We start from the raw sequence: 25,052 nt of genomic DNA, 5'->3' as shown, positions 1-25,052 counted from the left end.
ACACCATCCTTCATGTTGCCTGTTTTGGAGGTCATGTGGACATAGTGAAGTATGTTCTCTCACAGAAGGTTGCAGACATTAACAGTAGAGGGCAGTACGGGTGGACACCCCTGATGGTGGCAGCAGAGAAGGGACACAGAAAAATGTTTGACTTACTTGTGAGAGAAGGAGCTGATGTATCATTAGTGGATGATGACGGAAACAACATCCTTCATGTTGCCTGTCTTGGAGAACATGTGGACATGGTGAAGTATGTCCTCTCACAGAAGGTTGCAGACATCAACGGTAGGGAGCAATATGGGTGGACACCCCTGATGGTGGCAGCAGAGAAGGGACACAGAAAAATGTTTGACTTACTTGTGACACAAGGAGCTGATGTATCATTAGTGGATGATAACAGAAACAACATCCTCCATATGGCCTGTGTTGGAGGACATGAAGACATAGTGAAGTATGTCCTCTCACAGAAGGTTGCTGACATCAACAGTAGGGGGCAATACGGGCGGACACCCGTGATGAAGGCAGCAAGGAAGAGACACAGACAAGTGTTTGACTTACTTGTGAGAGAAGGAGCTGATGTATCATTAGTGGATGATAACGGAAGCAACATCCTCCATATGGTCTGTTTTGGAGGACATGAGGACATAGTGAAGTATGTCCTCTCACAGAAGGTTGCTGACATCAACAGTAGGGGGCAATACGGGCGGACACCCCTGATGGTGGCAGCAGAGAAGGGACACAGACAAGTGTTTGACTTACTTGTGACACAGGGTGCTGATGTATCATTAGTGGATGATAACAGAAACAACATCCTCCATATCGCCTATCTTGGAGGACATGTGGACATGGTGAAGCATGTCCTCTCACAGAAGGTTGCTGACATCAACAGTAGGGGGCAGTACGGGAGGACACCCCTGATGATGGCAGCAGAGAAGGGACACAGACAAGTGTTTGACTTACTTGTGACACAAGGAGCTGATGTATCATTAGTGGATGATAACAGAAACAACATCCTCCATATCGCCTGTGCTGGAGGACATGAAGACATGGTGAAGTATGTCCTCTCACAGAAGGCTGCAGACATCAACAGTAGGGGGCAATACGGGCGGACACCCCTGATGATGGCAGCAGAGAAGGGACACATACGAGTGTTTGACATACTTGTGACACAGGGTGCTGATGTATCATTAGTGAACGATAACAGAAACAACATCCTTCATGTGGCCTGTCTTGGAGGACATGAGGACATAGTGAAGTATGTCCTCTCACAGAAGGTTGCAGACATCAACGGTAGGGAGCAATATGGGTGGACACCCCTGATGGTGGCAGCAGAGAAGGGACACAGAAAAATGTTTGACTTACTTGTGACACAAGGAGCTGATGTATCATTAGTGGATGATAACAGAAACAACATCCTCCATATGGCCTGTGTTGGAGGACATGAAGACATAGTGAAGTATGTCCTCTCACAGAAGGTTGCTGACATCAACAGTAGGGGGCAATACGGGCGGACACCCGTGATGAAGGCAGCAAGGAAGAGACACAGACAAGTGTTTGACTTACTTGTGAGAGAAGGAGCTGATGTATCATTAGTGGATGATAACGGAAGCAACATCCTCCATATGGTCTGTTTTGGAGGACATGAGGACATAGTGAAGTATGTCCTCTCACAGAAGGTTGCTGACATCAACAGTAGGGGGCAATACGGGCGGACACCCCTGATGGTGGCAGCAGAGAAGGGACACAGACAAGTGTTTGACTTACTTGTGACACAGGGTGCTGATGTATCATTAGTGGATGATAACAGAAACAACATCCTCCATATCGCCTATCTTGGAGGACATGTGGACATGGTGAAGCATGTCCTCTCACAGAAGGTTGCTGACATCAACAGTAGGGGGCAGTACGGGAGGACACCCCTGATGATGGCAGCAGAGAAGGGACACAGACAAGTGTTTGACTTACTTGTGACACAAGGAGCTGATGTATCATTAGTGGATGATAACAGAAACAACATCCTCCATATCGCCTGTGTTGGAGGACATGAAGACATGGTGAAGTATGTCCTCTCACAGAAGGCTGCAGACATCAACAGTAGGGGGCAATACGGGCGGACACCCCTGATGATGGCAGCAGAGAAGGGACACATACGAGTGTTTGACATACTTGTGACACAGGGTGCTGATGTATCATTAGTGAACGATAACAGAAACAACATCCTTCATGTGGCCTGTCTTGGAGGACATGTGGACATGGTTAAGTATGTCCTCTCACAGAAGGTTGCAGACATCAACAGTAGGGGGCAGTACGGGAGGACACCCCTGATGATGGCAGCAGAGAAGGGACACAGACAAGTGTTTGACTTACTTGTGACACAAGGAGCTGATGTATCATTAGTGGATTATAACAGAAACAACATCCTCCATATGGCCTGTGTTGGAGGACATGAAGACATGGTGAAGTATGTCCTCTCACAGAAGGTTGCTGACATCAACAGTAGGGGGGAATACGGGCGGACACCCCTGATGATGGCAGCAGAGAAGGGACACAGACAAGTGTTTGACTTACTTGTGACACAGGGTGCTGATGTATCATTAGTGGATGATAACAGAAACAACATCCTCCATATCGCCTATCTTGGAGGACATGTGGACATGGTGAAGCATGTCCTCTCACAGAAGGTTGCTGACATCAACAGTAGGGGGCAGTACGGGAGGACACCCCTGATGATGGCAGCAGAGAAGGGACACAGACAAGTGTTTGACTTACTTGTGACACAAGGAGCTGATGTATCATTAGTGGATGATAACAGAAACAACATCCTCCATATCGCCTGTGCTGGAGGACATGAAGACATGGTGAAGTATGTCCTCTCACAGAAGGCTGCAGACATCAACAGTAGGGGGCAATACGGGCGGACACCCCTGATGATGGCAGCAGAGAAGGGACACATACGAGTGTTTGACATACTTGTGACACAGGGTGCTGATGTATCATTAGTGAACGATAACAGAAACAACATCCTTCATGTGGCCTGTCTTGGAGGACATGTGGACATGGTGAAGTATGTCCTCTCACAGAAGGTTGCAGACATCAACGGTAGGGAGCAATATGGGTGGACACCCCTGATGGTGGCAGCAGAGAAGGGACACAGAAAAATGTTTGACTTACTTGTGACACAAGGAGCTGATGTATCATTAGTGGATGATAACAGAAACAACATCCTCCATATGGCCTGTGTTGGAGGACATGAAGACATAGTGAAGTATGTCCTTTCACAGAAGGTTGCTGACATCAACAGTAGGGGGCAATACGGGCGGACACCCGTGATGAAGGCAGCAAGGAAGAGACACAGACAAGTGTTTGACTTACTTGTGAGAGAAGGAGCTGATGTATCATTAGTGGATGATAACGGAAGCAACATCCTCCATATGGTCTGTTTTGGAGGACATGAGGACATAGTGAAGTATGTCCTCTCACAGAAGGTTGCTGACATCAACGGTAGGGGGCAATACGGGCGGACACCCCTGATGGTGGCAGCAGAGAAGGGACACAGACAAGTGTTTGACTTACTTGTGACACAGGGTGCTGATGTATCATTAGTGGATGATAACAGAAACAACATCCTCCATATCGCCTATCTTGGAGGACATGTGGACATGGTGAAGCATGTCCTCTCACAGAAGGTTGCTGACATCAACAGTAGGGGGCAGTACGGGAGGACACCCCTGATGATGGCAGCAAGGAAGGGACACAGACAAGTGTTTGACTTACTTGTGACACAAGGAGCTGATGTATCATTAGTGGATGATAACAGAAACAACATCCTCCATATCGCCTGTGTTGGAGGACATGAAGACATGGTGAAGTATGTCCTCTCACAGAAGGCTGCAGACATCAACAGTAGGGGGCAATACGGGCGGACACCCCTGATGATGGCAGCAGAGAAGGGACACATACGAGTGTTTGACATACTTGTGACACAGGGTGCTGATGTATCATTAGTGAACGATAACAGAAACAACATCCTTCATGTGGCCTGTCTTGGAGGACATGTGGACATGGTTAAGTATGTCCTCTCACAGAAGGTTGCAGACATCAACAGTAGGGGGCAGTACGGGAGGACACCCCTGATGATGGCAGCAGAGAAGGGACACAGACAAGTGTTTGACTTACTTGTGACACAAGGAGCTGATGTATCATTAGTGGATTATAACAGAAACAACATCCTCCATATGGCCTGTGTTGGAGGACATGAAGACATGGTGAAGTATGTCCTCTCACAGAAGGTTGCTGACATCAACAGTAGGGGGAAATACGGGTGGACACCCGTGATGAAGGCAGCAGAGAAGGGACACATACAAGTGTTTGACTTACTTGTGACACAAGGAGCTGATGTATCATTAGTGGATGATAACAGAAACAACATCCTCCATATGGCTTGTGTTGGAGGACATGAAGACATAGTGAAGTATGTCCTCTCACAGAAGGTTGCAGACATCAACAGTAGGGGGCAATACGGGCGGACACCCGTGATGAAGGCAGCAAGGAAGAGACACAGACAAGTGTTTGACTTACTTGTGAGAGAAGGAGCTGATGTATCATTAGTGGATGATAACGGAAGCAACATCCTCCATATGGTCTGTTTTGGAGGACATGAGGACATAGTGAAGTATGTCCTCTCACAGAAGGTTGCTGACATCAACAGTAGGGGGCAATACGGGCGGACACCCCTGATGATGGCAGCAGAGAAGGGACACAGACAAGTGTTTGACTTACTTGTGACACAGGGTGCTGATGTATCATTAGTGGATGATAACAGAAACAACATCCTCCATATCGCCTATCTTGGAGGACATGTGGACATGGTGAAGCATGTCCTCTCACAGAAGGTTGCTGACATCAACAGTAGGGGGCAGTACGGGAGGACACCCCTGATGATGGCAGCAGAGAAGGGACACAGACAAGTGTTTGACTTACTTGTGACACAAGGAGCTGATGTATCATTAGTGGATGATAACAGAAACAACATCCTCCATATGGCCTGTGTTGGAGGACATGAAGACATGGTGAAGTATGTCCTCTCACAGAAGGCTGCAGACATCAACAGTAGGGGGCAATACGGGCGGACACCCCTGATGATGGCAGCAGAGAAGGGACACATACAAGTGTTTGACATACTTGTGACACAGGGTGCTGATGTATCATTAGTGAACGATAACAGAAACAACATCCTTCATGTGGCCTGTCTTGGAGGACATGTGGACATGGTTAAGTATGTCCTCTCACAGAAGGTTGCAGACATCAACAGTAGGGGGCAGTACGGGAGGACACCCCTGATGATGGCAGCAGAGAAGGGACACAGACAAGTGTTTGACTTACTTGTGACACAAGGAGCTGATGTATCATTAGTGGATTATAACAGAAACAACATCCTCCATATGGCCTGTGTTGGAGGACATGAAGACATGGTGAAGTATGTCCTCTCACAGAAGGTTGCTGACATCAACAGTAGGGGGAAATACGGGTGGACACCCGTGATGAAGGCAGCAGAGAAGGGACACATACAAGTGTTTGACATACTTGTGACACAGGGTGCTGATGTATCATTAGTGGATGATAACAGAAACAACTTCCTTCATGTTGCCTGTCTTGTAGGACATGTGGACATGGTGAAGGATGTCCTCTCACAGAAGGCTGCAGACATCAACAGTAGGGGGCAGTACGGGAGGACACCCCTGATGATGGCAGCAGAGAAGGGACACAGACAAGTGTTTGACTTACTTGTGACACAAGGAGCTGATGTATCATTAGTGGATGATAACAGAAACAACATCCTCCATATGGCCTGTGTTGGAGGACATGAGGACATGGTGAAGTATGTCCTCTCACAGAAGGTTGCAGACATCAACAGTAGGGGGCAGTACGGGAGGACACCCCTGATGATGGCATCAGAGAAGGGACACAGACAAGTGTTTGACTTACTTGTGAGAGAAGGAGCTGATGTAGCCTTAGTGGATGATGACAGAGACATCATCCTTCATGTGGCGTCTCTTGGAGGTGATGCAGAAATGCTGAAGCATGTCCATGCACTGAATGTGGTGAACATCGACGACAGAAATGACCATGGCTATACAGATATTGAAGCAACACAGGGCAGCAGTCATGTCTGACAGGGAACAACAAATAGTGACATAGTACTGGTTTGTGTGTGTGTGATTTCCTATCAAAGAAAAACGATCTTGCAGCTCACTTATATATATCTTCACATGGTTTTGTAACGGATATCCACGTGATAGGACAAAATATAACATATTTTGTACCTTGGTGTTTCCCTGAATGAAGTAGCATGTTTCTGTTATATATATGTACAACAAATTCACACTTCAAGTCAGGTCTGTTTCTGTTTTCTTGAAATATGACAGCCAATAGATAAATAACTACTTTATTATGTTTAGCAGAATCAGAAAATAGTACTTTAAAGCTTGAGTATGCTGAAATGGTTGAAGCACATTCTACAATCCAATAAAATATTTATCTTGCTGACAATGTTTCATGACATGAATGTATATCAAAATTGCGCAATGTGGTATAGATTAATTGCAGATATTACGATAAATAACAAAGAAGAATGAAGAACGAAGTGTGGTATATTTCACGATTAAACCATCGTTGGACAACCTAATTTGTTTAAGGTAGTGTCTCGGGCGTTGTTCCCATAGATGTACGCAGATAAACGCTATGACCGAACGATTGCTTCCAAATGTGGGTTAGACATATAAGGGGTCTTACCTGTCCAGTCATATGTCACTCTGCCTCCTCGTCGGAGATAATCGGTGATGACCTGGGTACAATGTGGCTTGACATTGCCATCAAGCAGTTCAGACTTTTTACAGATAATTCCAGCTAATGGAACAACATCGTTGGCCAGGGAAATCAAATCTGTTCCCATGCCACCGTCCCACACCATGCCACTACCATCCCCATACCAATCAAATGTCTTGTCATCCGTGCAAATGAATAGTTATGTAAAGGGTACACGTCTAGTGTCAGATGTTGATCTTGTAGTGAAGCTCGAGAACGCCACAGACCACCACTACACCTTAGGCCAAGGTTGGGTGCAACTACTTCATACTTTTTAACCTTCGATGATTGTAAAACTGTGTAGTTTATTAAAAATGTGAATGTGTAATACGCATTTGTTTAATGTTGTTCAGCATATTGTATATTGTAAATGTAAATATGGAGTAAAATTGACAAAAAGGGTTTTTAAAAATATTATTTAGCTATTACTATTATTATTAGTGGTAGTTGTATGTACATATACACCAGTATGTATACAGTGTATTCAGACGAGTTCTTATTACTTTGAAGTAGTAGTGTTGATGCGACTCTGAATCATCTAATCCAGTGACAACTAGATGCGTAGCTGGGAGAACGTCTTAAGGGAGGCAGGCATGACCTACCACAAGGTTGCTGTGGTCAGAGTAGATGTCATACAGGCAGGACGATCCAAGACGTCTGTAAATAATCGAGTCTGGACCAGACGATCCAGTGATTGACATCATGAGCATTGATCTGTTGGGGATATGCATCAACCAAGTCACAGGTCGAGAGTATAGTGAGTGAATGCAGTGTTCATTAATGAACTGTGGTCATCAAAGATAATACATTGACTGAGGTCAATTCAACATTCCCATTGTTTGTTGTGGAGGACAATTTTCAAGTGACTATCTGTTGTCTTCAACATTCCAAGTGTGTCGTGATAGACCGGAACAATATTTTGTTGTTGAACAATGCCCTTACACATGTCTGTTGTCGCTATATGATAGTGACGTGAAATAAGATGTGATATGTTTTATACCTGAACCTTTAAGATTGCATTGTGTGCATATGTAATTGTATTTGATTTGCTGTGGTATAGCACAACGATGGCTATTGTACCAATGTTTGTATGTGTAGACAAGTAGTAGTGGTAGTAGTATTAATAGTAGTAGACATTAGCTTAGTTGTTGTGTTGTAGTAGAAGCAGTGGTTGTGTGACAGTGTTAGTAGTAGGAGTAGTTAGTAGATATTTATGTAAATATCTTTTCTCTTTGTAATAAATGATTTTTTTAAATTTTCTTTTGGGGTTCTGTCATTTCTACTTCCTCTTGTGCATATCGTGTGACAAATACAAAAGAAATGTCTGGACCGAATTATTAAAACTGTCCCTTCATCCTCAACCCCCCACTCTCCCCCCATATTTCTTAAACGTTTTTTTCTTTCCTGGTGTCATCACTGATTTTCAGTCGTCCATTCGTATCATTTTCACAGATATTTTGCCCTTTAGACCAAATGGAATGGAACTGGACATTTTATATGTGCAATCTTTCCGAATGTGGAAAGCTTTCACCAACATATTTACAGCGTTATCAATATCATTATAATGTCAAGGGTGTGAAAAGAAGCTAAAGCGACCAATGACCAACAGGACTCGACTGGTGAGTTCTCGTATCGGGGACAAGTCAATGTAATCGACATACAGTCCATGTGTCAGGGTAGTGGATAATGGTTTACCAAGACCATCTCACAAAGCCCTGCATCCTTAGTTAACTGATCTCCAAAGGAGTAGGAGAAGAAACATTTCATCTTGTTGCCATATTTTTTATGTTAGGGGCTCAGCAAGAACCTTCAACTACGACAATCCTGAGACAACTGAACCATCTGATCCTGAGATAACTAAACCATCTCATCCACTGGCAACTGAACAATCTGATCCTGTGATAACTGAACCATCTGATCCTAAGACATCTGAACCATCTGATCCTGTGACAACTAAACCATCTGATCCTGAGACAACTGAACCATTCCAACATGGACATCTAAGCCATCTGATTTTGTGTCAAATGAACAATCTGATCCTGAGACAACTGAACCATTCAATCCTATGACAACTAAACCATCTGATCCTGAAACAACTGAACCATTCCAACCTGGACATCAAAGCCATCTGATTTTGTGACAAATGAACAATCTGATCCTGAGACAACTAAACCATCTGATCCTGAGACAACTGGAAAATCTGATCCAGTGACAACTGAACCATCTGATCCTGAAACAACTGAACCATCAGATCGTGAGACAACTGAACCATCTGATCCAGTGACAACTGAACCATCTGATCCTAAAACAACTGAACCATCTGATCCTGAAACCACTGAACCATCTGATCCTGAGACAACTGAACCATCTGATTCTGAGATAACTAAACCATCTGATCCTGTGACAGATGAGCCATCTGATCCTGAAATAACTGAACCATCTGATCCAGTGACAACTGAATCATCTGATCCTGTGACAGATGAACCATCTGATCCAGTGACATCTGAACCGTCTTATCCTGTGACTGATTAACCATCTGATCCAGTGACAACTGAACCATCTGATCCAGTGACAACTGAACTATCTAATTCTGTGACAACTGAACCATCTGATCCTGAGACAACTGAACCTTCTTATCCTGAGGCCACTGAGTTTGACCTGAGACAAGAACAGAACAGATAAAGTGCAGCGATCTGGTGCCAAAGCAGAGCTCAGGTGTTACATGCAGTGCGCATGATGAAGAGTCGCATTACATTAAATGCAGGTGAAACAGGGGATAATATTGCTGTACCTAAATCACAAGTGGCAGAGGAGACCATAGAACTATCCTGGACAGGAATGAAAATGATCAGGACAGCTTTGGAACAAAAGGTAGTAACCTGAATGGCAGCTTATCAAGAAATTAATTTGGCATTTGATGCAGTGGAAGTGGAAGTGATGTAGGTCTCAGACGTTCACCACTTCGGTGAAACCCACGAGCACGGGTCTAGTGCTGACAAACCTAGAAACATAATCGGGGCGAACCGGGATTCGAACCCACAATCATAGGTTTCTGGCGTGCCCATGGACGCAACTCTGCACAGCAAATCGCGGCGCCCCAGTCAACCGCGCCCCCTTGTGGTGGATAAGGCTTTGTCAAACGTTGCTGCAGGGGAACCAAGGAGTGTCGGACAAACAGATCACAAGTGTCTCAAAGCAAACCTGAAACGCAACAGCCGTTGTCACTCTAGTTTGAGAAAAGACGGAACTTTTCATGCAATTCACGAAATGACTCGTTTCTCAATCTGTCTGTAACAAATACACATCCATGAATTCATAAAAATAAACAATCACTGATTGACGTAATCCTAAAACGTATAATAAAGATGTTCTTATTCAAAATTATTCTGTCACAATCCTTCTAATGGTCAGACATTATTTCATTATATTATCATCTCTCCATTGTGATTTCCGCCTATTCTCTAAACCCGCTCAGGTCCGGGTTAGAATTGGACTTCAGCAACCAATGCTTGCCGTAAAAGGCGACTAACGGGGCTGGGAGGTCAGGCTCGCTGGCTTGGTTGATGCATGACATCGTATCCCAATTGCGTGGATCGATGCTCATGATGCTCATGGATTGTTTGGTCCTGTCTCGATTGTGTGACATTTGTTAATTTAAGAATTGACCTTCACTTTGTGTGATTTCATTGGAGTATGAATCTTCATAAACCGTGGGCAAAACATTGTATGAACGTCGTCGCAAGCTCCGACGTTCATACAGTTTGGCCCTCACTCTATGAAGGTTCATACTCTAATGAACTCACACAAAGTGAAGGTGTAATTCTTAAATTAACAAATGTCAACACATCACAACTTAAATCGAGTCTGGACCAGACAATCCAGTGCCTGACATGATGAGCATCGATTTACGCAATAGAGATATGATGAAATGCATCAACCAAGTAAGAGAGCCTCACCAGCCGATCCCGTTAGTCGCCTCTTACGATAAGCATAGACTCCTTTTACGGCAAGCATGGGTTTCTGAGGACCAATTTTATCCCGGATCTTCTAGGGTCACGTATGACATTAAAATATTACATACGAGTCAGGAGCTTGTTTTAGACCAGGCTGCCCAACCAAAGACCACATATGTCCACTTCAAGCCACTGTTTGGACATGCACCTCAAAGACCAAGGGCAGATTTTACTGCTGCTTCATTTATTGTGCGAAAGAGTTCGACAGAGTGAACCATGATGTTCTTCAAAGACGTTTTAAACGAAATTAGAGAAAATGGAAACTTCTTAAGTTTTATTTGTTTCATCTTGAACACCGCAACATCCAAGCTATATACCAACCGTTTGTAAATGATCGCGTATGTCAATATTCATAGCCCAGTGACTGACAACATGAGCACTATCCTCTATAATCCTTTCCAATAAGTTTCCCCTCTTTCGAAAATATCATGCGCTTGACGTTCATTTCCGGAGATGTTTACGAAAATGAACGAAACGAGCACAAAAGAGCAGAAATATTGCACTAACTATTCAAATTATAGAGGGAAGTGGGTAGATGGACGGCTGGTGACATTGCGTAAGTTCCCAGAGAATGCGGTGTGAGGTGAAATCGGGCTTAACGTAGCGACGTGCATACACAAGCCGTACCTTAATGCCGAGCCCCAGGCAGGGTAACAACACGTACCTTTTTAACGTCTTTTGGAATTACGCGGCCGGGGATCGAACCCTCCTGCGTATGAGGTGAGGTGAAATGGGGTTTAACGTCGCGTCCAAGATTATTGCACTTATATAGCGACGTGCATGCACGTGTATGTGTGTGTGGCTGCTTGTACTAGTCCGGACTGATGCCGATTTATAGTGCTAGCACACTGATATACCATGCCGCAGTATAACATGAATACCCCACTCAGACACAGTATACTGACTCCGAGCCGACCAGTCCTTGTTTTAGCCCCTTAATGCCGAGCGCCAGACAGGGTAACAACAAGTACCATCTTTTAACGTCTTTTGGTATGACGCGACTGGGGATCGAACCCCGGACCTTCCGCTCTCCGGGCGGACGCTCTACCATTAGACCATGGAGGCGGTCCCTCCTGCTTATGAAGGAACTAAAGAAAGGAAGCATGAATTCGACAGCTCAAGTTGGTCATAAAGCTTTACAGACACATAACAACACACAGCGCCTATGTTCGGAACTCTTCAATGATAGTCATTTCAGATGGTGTTTACCGCCACCCATGTCCGGGAAAAAGACGCTCAACACATCTACATTATAAGTATATATTACTAAGGCCTAAAGATCACGTTATTTATTGTTAAAAATCAACAAGGATTAGCCTATTATATTGGAATTTTTCACATACATTTCACATGTATTTGAGAGTCTGGAGAATGTAGAAAATATATATTGTTCATATTTGTACAGAGAAAATGAATGATTGCAACGAACATGAGTAAACTGAAATTAGACCTGTCACAGTGTGTTTGTTAATCTTGAAAATGGACATCATACCCTAGGTTCTGATAGGAGTTGTTGTAATCTTCAGTTATTATTTTTTTACCTCATAAATCTTGAGTTCGATCTAACGAGCGTACCATACAAATGAGGTACACACACCAATAGCTGGGTAACCCAAGGACAGTGAACAAGGGAGTGAGCATTGTGTGTCTGACCATCCGAAGATTAGTATGGTGTTCCCAGGATCAAGTGTGGATGCATGAGTATTGTTGACAAATTGATGATCATACAACAAGTCATCTTGTTAATATTGAAGCATACCATCAGTCCATGACATTGATGTATTGGTTTAAGTAAACGCGACAGAAGCATTTCCATATTCATTGTAAATCTCAGTTGAAAGAAGAGTCGGTTGTACGATTCCTACTATATCATGGGCATGTGTTTGTGAATCACTAGAAAAGGACATTACCGGGTCCTCTTGCACAAATTCACACTTTTAAAAAAAATATAATTAATACCCAGTGAATACATATTAAAAAACTGTTTTATCGAAACATTATTCATTATTCTTATTTCCCGTCTATGCGTTTTTTAAATTTCCCGTCTTTCTGTTTTGAAAAGGTTGAAAAGATCTTTTGTTATAGCGACGAAACGAAAACATGAAGGCTATATTTGGGATTTTACGAAAAGCTCCCCCAAATAGATGACGATCGTACATTTTCATGTTATGTTATTAGGACATATCATTGTATTATTATTTTTATTTTATTTTATTTTCATAGATTTAGTGACATACTTTTAATAGAACATGAGTATGTATTTCTCTAGTTACAACATCAAAGTTCCGAAATAACCACAATATCAAGGCCGAAAAAATAAATGCCATCATACTAGTAATCGTTTCCTTCAAATAATTGGGCCCTTTCAACTGTGCAAATTGCGATGGAGGGATGTACGTGCTGTGTGTCGTAACCGGTTCCACTTATTGTATGCGCAGCAAGCTTTGCGCGTTTGCAGACAACTGTAGACAGGAGTACCTCCATCGTTGAAAATTTCAATTTTAGCTAAGATCTCAATCTTAAATCTAAGCCGTCTTACTATCACGTCAAGATCGGTTTGTGCAAGTGGAATAGGACAATTGTTTGGTGATTGTAAAGTTAGCATCGATTGTAACTAAGATTGTTCTGAGCATATCCTACCATCTTATCTGGAATAAATTCCTATTACTGATCATTGTCGTTTTGTTGTGTTCACATGCCCGTGGTAAGAGTGCTTGCATCGATGTTAGACTGCGAAGAATGGTTGAAAAGGGAATGCCACAATAAATATTAATCACATGCGCTATTGATTGAGATAAATGCCTTTCATTTTGATCAAACAAAATATACAAAACTATGGGGCGAACAATGTCTTTAAATATGAACATTACGAGTGAATTTGTTAGGAGTTTACTCCTTTTCAGTAGTATTTCAGTTTACTCACAGAAGCAAGATATGAGGCAGGAAACACCTGGAGCTATGTGAAACATGAGAGCACTGGCTGATACTGCCGAACCAGGGATGGTTTTTGGCATGCACCCTACCCTCAGTCACTTCATGAGCACCTGTATTTTTCCAATTTAAAGATGCCGGGCACCCTAGGATCTCGCTTGTATTTGTGCATGTCTGCTTGTAGTAGCTCGGACTTCCATCTAATTGATAACAATGCTAGCTCAGCCACTCACTGATACCCGACTCACACACAGTCTTAGGACACATTATAGTCCTTTATAGCTAAAATGGATAGAATTATCATTAAACCGCCCGCATGTTATCAGAAATGAGCGGGCCACTGTAACTTGATAATGCCTTCAGTTGATCAGTTGTGCTTACATCTTCAATCGATAGGTTTGCCAAGATTACTAACACCTTTGGAGCGCAAAATCAAGTCCGACTTATGACCTGAACGTATTCATTAACATCCCCAAATATACATAAATAGGCAGTGATACATGTTGTTCCATGTAGTTGCTCTGAAGTATTGTCATGAACAAATGTCGCGTGACTAATGTGACCACTGAAGCGTAAACTGAAGGGATGTAACCCGTCCTTCCTCCTGACATGTACGTCTTATTCTATTCCACATTTGAAATGTAGTTGAGAATAATCAACTGTACAAAATGCATCGAAAGTGTTTAAAGTAATTATGTATCATCCTTGTAAATAACATTTATAATAGCATGTTGATGGAACAATATTAAGAAAACAGAGCCGACTTGCAAATACACCACCTGCAGTCACGATGGAACTTTGAAGATGGAATACATCTTCATTACAACTTGTCCTCTATTTGATAGTATCAGAACACTTGGGTGACCTGCACCTCTGCCAGCTGTTAACAGAAATAAAAAATTTCCAAGATCACTTTCAGACATCACAATTTATTATTGATGCGACTATGTATGAAGTTTTTCTCTCGATAGTGAGGAAATGTGAGTTTAAGCCCCATATAAAGTCCATGAAATACATGTAAAATCATCTTGGATTAAATTCTAATTGTTGCAATGTCATTCTGATGAGTAGAACTGAACTGAACCGTTTATCACCCTTACCATATAAATATTTTTTAATCTCACAAGTACTTTTTAGTGGAGACCTGTAAGACCTGTAATACTGAATAAATCTCTTGACCTATTGCAAGGGGGTAGAATATCATTCATCACATACTAATTTATCGTCCCATATTTTTGCTTACCAAACATGTATTTCTGAAAAGGTGAAAATCTTCTTTCGTTATATGGATGCGTTACAAAATCAAATCAAGATAAAACCTAATACATTCTTTCATGAATGAAATGATTACAAACTTCACTCAATCTCGCTTGATGAATCTTGATATATTAATGTATTGTCTGTGTGTCTGTTAGAGAAGTTTACATGTGGTTGGTCGTGGAATTATGATCAAGTCGGTATTAAGCCAAATATGTTTGGTCAACCGTTCAAAGCTGTAGAAGATGGAAAGAATGATATGTGCTACACAACCACAGGATTTCGACGTTTTTCACACTGCAAACATGACAACATCCATTTTTTCGTATGTAGGCATTGGCTGAAAGAAAGACGGGTTGGGGATGCTTTTGGATGTGTTCACGTCGAGCTGATGATTAGAGTACAACATGTAATAATATATACCAACAATCACAAGGAAAACACAGTTAGAGATATCCAAAACATTTTTGAGTACGGATGTGACGAGACATACTTACATACATACATACATACATACATACATATCTTGATATCTATCTATATGTATGTATGTATGTATGTATGTATGTATGTATGTATGTATGTATGTATGTATGTATGTATGTATGTATGTATGTATGTATGTATGTATGTATGTATGTGTGTATAAAGAAAATGTTGTTATTTATATTGCTTTTAGTGTATTTAATAAGGGATGGGCTTTAAATTTATTGATGAAACAATGCAATGAGCAAATGGATGTAAAAGCCCTTAAAAGGACATGTGTAAACATACGTTGTAACTTTACCTTGTTTAATTAGAGTGTATCACAGTACAAGTGTTGTGTGTATGTTATGTGGAATGGACTTCACTTAACCCTACATGCCAATTATGTATGGAGTATCTCATCGACCCGGCTTCTTAACAATAGGGGAATCCCCCTAATTACCGTGGTACATGTATTTATCATCCAAAACTGGCTCCCACAGGAGATATCGCTTGGATGAGATCAAGCGATATCTACACTGTAGATATCGCTTTTGCGATATCTACACTGTAGATATTGCTGCAATGAAATTACATCACAATGCTTTGCAGACCATTGTGACATCACTGGTTACCATGACGTCACAATCAAATGACATCACTGATGGCTCTGCTACTGAAGCTGTTTGCAGTACTTTTTACACTGAAGACACTGCTAATTACTGTCTACAAATTGAAAAAGTTGAAAGAATGATGTTGGATGATAAATAAAATCTCACCCTCGTGTCTTTTGATATCAAATATATCAACACTCGTTGATAAAAGTGGCAAAAATCCTCGGCAAGCCTCGGATTTTTCCACTTTTATCAACTCGTGTTGATATATTTGATATCAAAAGACACTCGGGTGAGATTCTCTATTTCTTTGATAAATGTAACAGGTAAAATTTCCTTGAATCAAGAATACGGTTGGCCACTGGTACATAGAAAATGTCAAGCAGGTTTTAGACATGACTATTCTACAATTGATAATGTATTTGTCCTTCAATCGTTAGGTCAAAGGGTATGTGAGAAAACAAACCCCAGATTCTACCCAGCTTCCATATATTTCCGTAAAGTATTTGACTTTGTTGACAGAAATAAGCATGTGCACGGGCCCGAAGGCCCGAAAGCACGAAGTGATGCAGGTCTCAGACGTTTACCACTTTGGTGAAACCCACGAGCACGGGTATGGGGCTGACAAACCCTAGAAACATAATCAGGGCGAACCGGGATTCGAACCCACAATCATAGGTTTCTGGCATGCCCAAGGGACGCAATTCTGCACAGTGAATCGCGGCGCCTTAGACGACTGGGCCACCCGTGCCCCCTGTAAATGTATAAAAAGAATATCTCTCGATGAATGAATATATATATATATATATATATATATATATATATATATATATATATATATATATATATATATATATATATATATATATATGTGTGTGTGTGTGTGTGTATATATATATATATATATATATATATATATATATATATATATAGTAATAATTAAATAAGTGGAGTAAGATTGAACACAGTTTTAATAGGCTAGCGCTTTCAACTCGTACCACGTACAAGTCTCATCAGGCCATAACTGAATAACGGACATGAAGTAGTAACATATAGTTACGTGACGTCATAACATTTAGGAAACTATGACGTCACAATACCAAGGTGACAATGGACAATTAACTTACGCCTTTACATTTAACTTAGGCGCGTATTTATGAATGAAATGTTGCTCTTTTTGAAACAATGTAGGTTCATGTTCAAAATTGAGCTTATATAGCGGGAAAACTAAAATGTTACCGTTTCCACATGCTTCTAAATGTTCACTGTGGAACCGTGCGGTTGTGTGGCTGCTTTATTTATGAACGGTGAAGATTCATTCTTCTTTTTAATTTAAGTTCTGTCTTTCCGATATACTTTTCATTGCATCCACTACAAACAATTTAAGTAAATAACATTTCTAGTATCACAAGTCATATTTTGTTTTACAGTAAATTTAGTGTCCTTGATAATTTGGACTGAACAGCCTTCAATTATATTGCTGCAAGTTAGGCAACGTTTGTCATCGCACTTAGAAACCTGTGGAGTGATGACAACAGAATCAAATTTAGAACTTGTCAAAATCTTTCTAAGATTTTTGGGTTGTCTTTGGCTGTTGATAATTTTGTATTTGCTTAATATCTTCTCCATTTTAATACTTTCATTCAAAATAGGCAGGTATCGTTGAACCATGGATAATGTTTTTTCATGATTAGGGTTGAAGGTAGATACTAGAGTTAAATTATTCCCCATATTGTTTTCTTCAGACTTTTCTCTCAGTTTTAGTTGCTTAAAACTTAGTGCCTTCTGTATGCTATCTTCAATTAGCTTTGCGGAACAAGTTCAGCAAGGCGAGTAGTTTTAACATCATTCCCGGAAACAATGGTACAAATACGTCTTGCGAGACAGTAAGGGATATTTCGTTTTGTATGATACGGGTGACATGATCCAAAATCCAAATATTGGTGCGTATCAGTATCTTTATAAAAGATATCAGTTTGTACAAATCTCCCAGATATTAAATTGATTCTTCCATCGAGAAAGGTTAAACTGGAATCACTCTTTTCCATAGTGAAATTGAGTGACGCATTAAGTGAATTTAAAATTTCATGAACAGCGGTAAGTTGACTTTCACTGGTTTTCAATATGATAAAACAGTCGTCTAAAAACCTTTTCCATGAATATTCGATTTGTTCTTTCATAGATTCACCAAGAGTATCTCTCAGTATCATAAAACATATTCTCTAAAAATCCCAACACAAGGGTTGCATAAGTAGGGGCTACCTTAGTACCCATGGCTACTCCTTTCTTTTGTGAATAATAAGATCCATCAAAATAAAACATGTTATTGGTAATAACCAACTTCAATGCATCAATGATAAACTCATCCGAAAATCTATCTGATATTTCATGGCGGTATTCTTTCAGCCCGTATCTGATAGCTTCCAGTCCGAGCTCAGTTTCAATATTACTATACAAACTAACAACATCAAAACTAACTAACATAGATCCTTCCGGTACCTCAGTAGGTAATTTACATAAAAAGATCAATGTCATCCCTGAGAAAACTTTTTACATGTTTACATAAAGGCTTAAGAATAATATCTATGAAATTGCTAAGACGCTGAGTACAGCTCTCGGGTCCTCCCACAATTGGTCTAAATGGTAAATCTTCGGTATTTTCAATAGAAATGACTTCACAATTTTTATCATTAATTTCCTTTTGAATACATTTACTTTTATGTACTTTGGGTAAGCCATAAAAATTTGCGGTTTTAGGTTCAAAATTGGTAAGATTGTCCTTTTCTTTGTCTAGAATTTCGTCATCATACTTATCTAACAATTTCTTAACCTTATTCTGGACAGATTTTTCTTCTTTTTCACTAGAAATGCTATAATATTGATCATCATTTAAAATGGACATTATCTTTCTTTGATAAAATGATTTATTCATAATAACAATAGCACCCCCCTTATCGGCTTCTTTAATAACGATGTCTGTATTATTTTTAAGATTAGTAAGGCCTTTCAATTCACATTTAGATAGGTTTGGTTTTGTTTGTTTTACATGGATAGGAGCACTTTCAAGTCTATCACAAAAGTCTTCCAAATATTTGTCTCTCCCGCGTGGAGGTATAAAACTGGATTTATTTTTCACCAGACTTTCACCATATTTCCTATTGCCTGCGTCATCATCCCATTTGACGTCGTTGTCCTGTTCAGGTTCAAAATATTCAGCTAGTCTCACTTTTCGAGTAAAGTTCTTCAGGTCTGTTTTGATAGCCTCCGGATTGGGCGTAGGTGTAGGTGTAAACTTTAAACCTTTTTTTCAGTAAACTGACTTCATTTACACTGAGGGGATGACAAGACAGGTTTATGATTTTAGGATCTTTTATGTGATTCCCTGCCTTTTCCACCTTGGGAGTCTTGGCTTTTCGTGGAAACTGCCTCTTCCTAAAAAATATTTCTTTATTGCATTGCCGATGTAGGTAACTTTGTCACCATCACACTTGTTTCCATACGATTTGGTTTTATTATCACGTCCTGGTCCGTTGGGACCCCGTTGTCGGTCATATGTTTTAATATGTTTTAGTTTATCCCCACCTTTGTATCTATTACTAATGCGCCTTCGTATCTCTTTTTGAGAAAGGGGTTGCTGTGGTGAATGAACTGTTTCAGAATTCCCAACTGTAACTGCATCGGCAAAGGTTTTCCCGCATTTAACAACCTTTGACTTGTTGTTATTTGTCTTAGGCATTTCTATCTGGGATCCTTGATTCCTCATCATAACGGGTTTATTAACAGATGCATGAGGGGTGTAATCTGTTTGCTTCTTATTTTTGAAAAAACTGTTCCCATATCTTTCTTGATATCTCAGCAACCAGTTTTCTTTTTGTCGCCACTTTTCAAATGCGTTTTCTTCATCTTTGTTGCACTCATCTTTCGAGATTTTATCAAGTATCAAGTTTATCAAGTACATGCCCTGAATTTCTTCTATGTAGCAATTCCCGCATATGTTCATCTGTGTCATCAAACTTACGGCGATAATTATCCGCGTTTATTTGCATCAGCTGAATGTTACTTCAAATTCTCTGAACTGCTAGCTTGATGCGAATATCTTTTGCTTCATCACTCTCGCCTTCTATTGTTCGAATGCGATATTTAAGAGGCAGCATAATGTGTTCTTCATTCAACCACGTTTCATACATGATGCAGTGGTTTCTCACATTTAGATAGTTCCAAAAAGCTTTACTCCGTGCATTACGGATAGATTTCCAGAGGTGTTCCATTAACTTCCTCTGTCTATATGCTTCTCTTTCTAACGTAAGATTCTGTATTTCTGCAATGTACGGATTTTGAATGGGCTCACCTTTATTGTCTTGAGGATGTCCAACTGAATCCCGTGAATTCGGCGTTTCCATACGGGTGCCTACGTGTTCACCCTTCATTGTCACTGCTAAATCTGTGATTAGCTCACTTGTGATGTTTTGTTTCATCTATGTTTCCATTTGCAACCGTCAATAAATCTTTCAACAGTTCGTTTGTTGTTTCAACTTTTCCCGAAAGCACAGTGATCTTCCCTTGGATTTCATTCACTTCTTTAACGAGTCCATCATAGTCGGACTTTTTAGTCCGACTTCTCAATTCTACTCCATCCATGAGACCGCTCATGTATAAAAAAAGCACAGTAAAGTTCTAACTCTCAGGCACAATACAGTAATAATTAAATAAGTGGAGTAAGATTGAACACGGTTTTAATAGGCTAGCGCTTTCAACTCGTACCACGTACAAGTCTCATCAGGCCATAACTGAATAACGGACATGAAGTAGTAACATATAGTTACGTGACGTCATAACATTTAGGAAACTATGACGTCACAATACCAAGGTGACAATGGACAAATAACTTACGCCTTTACATTTAACTTAGGCGCGTATTTATGAATGAAATGTTGCTCTTTTTGAAACAATGTAGGTTCATGTTCAAAATTGAGCTTATATAGCGGGAAAACTAAAAAGTTACCGTTTCCACATGCTTCTAAATGTTCACTGAGTGGAATCGTGCGGTTGTGTGGCTGCTTTACTTGTGAACGGTGAAGATTCATTCTTCTTTTTAATTTAAGTTCTGTCTTTCCGATATATATATGTTAGTGTGTGTGTGTGTGTGTGTGTGTGTATATATATATATATATATATATATATATATATATATATATATATATATATATATATACACACACACACACACACACAATCCTAAAATTTTAACATTTTGACCAGTTATCATTTTGGGCCCTTATTGTGTATTTAAACAGTAATGGCCGCGTATTATCTTCAGATAACACCCGTTTTTGCTCAGGTGAATCGACAAAATCATGTGTTTTTTCACGTGCAACTGGTCACGTGGCCATATTACCGCACGTGCTTTCAGCCATACTTGTTAGCAGTCATTAACAAAAAAAGTAACAAAAGTCTTTACGGCAATTTGTCATGCCACGCCTTTCAAATGTGCAACGTGAACGTGCCATCGGTATGTTGCAGGCGGGAACGTCCGTAGCTGAAGTCGCAAAGACGATGGGTTGTAGTCGACGGACTGTTTATGATTTACAGACGCGTCTACAGCAAACGGGTACCACCGCTGATCGCCCTCGGCCAGGTCGACCGCGTGTGACGTCACATACAGAGGACCGTCAGATTGTCTTAGGCCACCTCCGTAACCGATTTTTGACGGCTACATCAACCAGTAATGAACTGTTAAGGGGTAGACTGAGTGCGCAGACTGTTCGAAACCGTCTGAGAACTGCTCACCTTCAAGCACAACGGTCATACTGCGGGCCGATTCTGACTCAATTACACACGTCAACGTCAATTGTGGGCACAGCGACAATTACGATGGACTCAGAGAAATTGGAATCAAGTCGTCTTCAGTGATGAATCCCGATTTAATCTTCGATTTGCTGATGGTAGGGCGAGGGTGTGGAGGCGCCGTCATAAACGTTACGCCCATTGGTGTGTACAGGAAGTTGACAGATTTCGAGGCGGAAGTGTCATGGTGTTGGGTGCTTTCTGTTGCAACACACGTTCCAGGCTTCTTGTCATCCGTGGCAACCTCAACGCTACTGCTTACCGCGACCATGTACTGGCACCAGAACTTCTGCATTTTATGGCAGCACATGGACCCGGTTTAATCTTCCAACACGACAATGCCAGACCCCACACAGCAATTTTGACAAGGAATTTCCTTCAGAATGCGGGAGTCAACGTCATGGACTGGCCGTCAAGGTTTCCCGACCTCAATCCCATCGAACACGTCTGGGATGCCCTTGGCAGAAGTCTGCGCACTCTCCAGAACCAACCACAGAATTTGCAAGATCTTTGCACCAATTTGCAGCAACATTGGCGTCGTCTTCCCAATCATGTGTTCACAAGCACCACAAGGTCCATGCGGAGGCGTTATGTGGCAGTTATCAACGCACATGGTGGCAACACGCTACTGAACTTGTGTGCCATCAGATTCTCGTGCTTGGAACTTATGATTTAAACTGTTGATGTTATTAACGAATACCGTAGGTGCTCGGAACAAATTATAGGTTACCACCGTTAATTAATATTAATAATAATTAATCCTTCTTTGGACATTAATGATTAAAAATTACCTTCTCTGATACATTTGTCTGTTGTATATCATATATGGGATTTCTTTTAAAAATGTGAAGTGTCTAATTTGACTCAGTATATTAGGGATCTTTTTACTACGATTAGTTCACATTTAATTTTTAAAAGAAATAGAATTGTATCATAAGTTTCCTTAATTTGATTTGTGTAAATAAACAGCTTTTTAGAATTGGTAGAATTAAGTCATATCGGAGATTGTTAGTGGCGGTATCCTCGAAGGGGGTTAAAGTACTGTAAAATTATTGTCCCCCTGAGAATGTTTACTTCTATTACGCTTTTAAAGGTAGAATGTTTGTCATTTTAATTATGGCTAAAACTTACGTACAATCGCTAACGCCTGAAGGGATGGTGTAAATCCTGCTGGATCCATGCAGGTAGCAAACGCACAGTAAGTCCCCATGGACCCCAGTATGGTGATCTACCTTCAGTGGCTGGCGATCTATAGCTCATTTTTTTCTTGTATTGTTACGTATGGTTGTAAATGTTTATGGTAATCTGCTAGTTTTAAGTACAATTTGTGATAAATCTAGTTATTTTACTGTACTTCGACGACAGGTTTTTGATACTAAATCTAAATATATCTAATTTGAATATAGTACTTTTTCTCGTCACGATATGGCTGAAATAATGCCGATGTGACATTAAATTTTAACTTGCTCACTCATTTGACAGGAGGTGATTAATTCATGCTGTTGTGTAATGTGATCTGGACAGTCAAGCAGTAGAATAACGTGCAATAATTATTTCATGATATTTTCCGGTGATGTGTTTATGGTTACACACAGTTACAATTCAATATTATGAAACATGTATTCAATTGAAACTTGGCAACAGACAACAAAGTTTCGTTGTCACAACAAAATATTCCCTTTACAGCCAATATGTAACATTGTATTGTTTGTCCACTGCTCATCTACAGTTGACGATATGATTTATTCATCTGGAATATTTTCATAAAGGCAAACCACAGTGGTGCATTGACAACGAGAATCGTTATATGAATTATGCTACACTTCAGTTCATTTTAGTGGAAATATTTTACTAAATAAATCATGTGAAACCTTTACCTAGAAATGATCATTGCTGATGAATGAATGAATGAATGAATGAATGAATTTCTTAATGTCCTCCAGAGTTGAGTCCGAACATATCTTACATAGGAAAATACATTATTTACAATTTATTATTTAGATTACTTGACTATATACAATGAAATCATGTTAGACAGTGTTCCTGAATACCCACTTTACATAAACAATTTTTGAGCAGTAGGGTATATATGTCGAGTCAAAATAAATAATGTATTTCTTCAAATTCCATATCAGTGGCACAAATACTGTATCATGTGTTCTGAAGTATCATAATCAATTTCGTCAGTTATGTCATGAACATCGGCACCGCGAAACAAGGAAAGCATATCTATTCACATCACATTGAATACAAAAAGTAGTACACCAGGAACACCCCAACCCACTTAACGGTCAGTGGCTGAGTGCAGATACAAATCCAATTCTTAGCATTAATTTAAAGCCACAAAACCATCAAAAGATACTTGATCTAGTAGCTCGTGGTATTTAACAACAGGTTCTGCACTTACGTTTGCATCATTCACAGCCCTGGTGTATTTGGTGTATTCCTCAATATACCTAACATTTTCGTGTGTATCTCCTAGAATGCTGTTGTCTCCTTTTGCCCTGGCTGCAGCGAAAACAACAATGTTCCACATTATAACAAAGTTACAACTTGAACTATATTCAATAAGCATTATATTGTTAACCCAAAGATGAAATATATTTTGTAGGTTCATAACATTATTTTAACTCTAGAAACGCTCCATGCTGTGGTCAGTCTCGGTGAAAATTATTTCCTTAATTCAAAATTTCTGGGCACATTCGATTCTAAGGAAGACCAAAAATGTATGGAAAATTCAAAACTTAAACTATGTCGTCCACGGGCCTGCCCGTACCCATATATGCTGACATGGGCAATGAATACTTAAGTGCCCACTTGTGAATGTTTGAAGGTCTTCATTGATGAAATGAATTTAATTACCACTAACCTGTCGTCGTATGATCACATTTTCTTCTTTATTCCGTCACATCAATCACTATTGAGCGTGTGGGTGACAGGTGCAGTTGGTAAGACATAAAAAAATGTTCTGCACAGTATTTTTTTAAATATAAAGTAGTGTGCAAGTCCATGTGCAGCTACATGTATTTCTATTGTGCAGCTGAAGAAAACAGCCCAAATTTTA

The 25,052-nt window shown here is 40.5% G+C and overlaps 1 protein-coding gene across 1 annotated transcript in view; it reads left to right on the top strand.

The window, feature by feature from the left end:
• LOC139473179 (uncharacterized) overlaps nucleotides 1-25,052 on the top strand; it is a 93,305-nt gene that overhangs the window by 16,902 nt on the left and 51,351 nt on the right. The window contains 1 exon segment of the mRNA XM_071255695.1: nucleotides 76-6,079. Within this exon segment, the coding sequence (XP_071111796.1) occupies nucleotides 76-6,079 (6,004 nt within the window).

The sequence above is a fragment of the Haliotis cracherodii genome, unplaced genomic scaffold (assembly GCF_022045235.1).
Source record: "Haliotis cracherodii isolate W230 unplaced genomic scaffold, xgHalCrac1.p SCAF_27, whole genome shotgun sequence".
In the NCBI taxonomy this organism is placed as follows: Eukaryota; Metazoa; Mollusca; class Gastropoda; order Lepetellida; family Haliotidae; genus Haliotis; species Haliotis cracherodii.
This window is presented reverse-complemented; position numbering and strand designations above follow the sequence as displayed.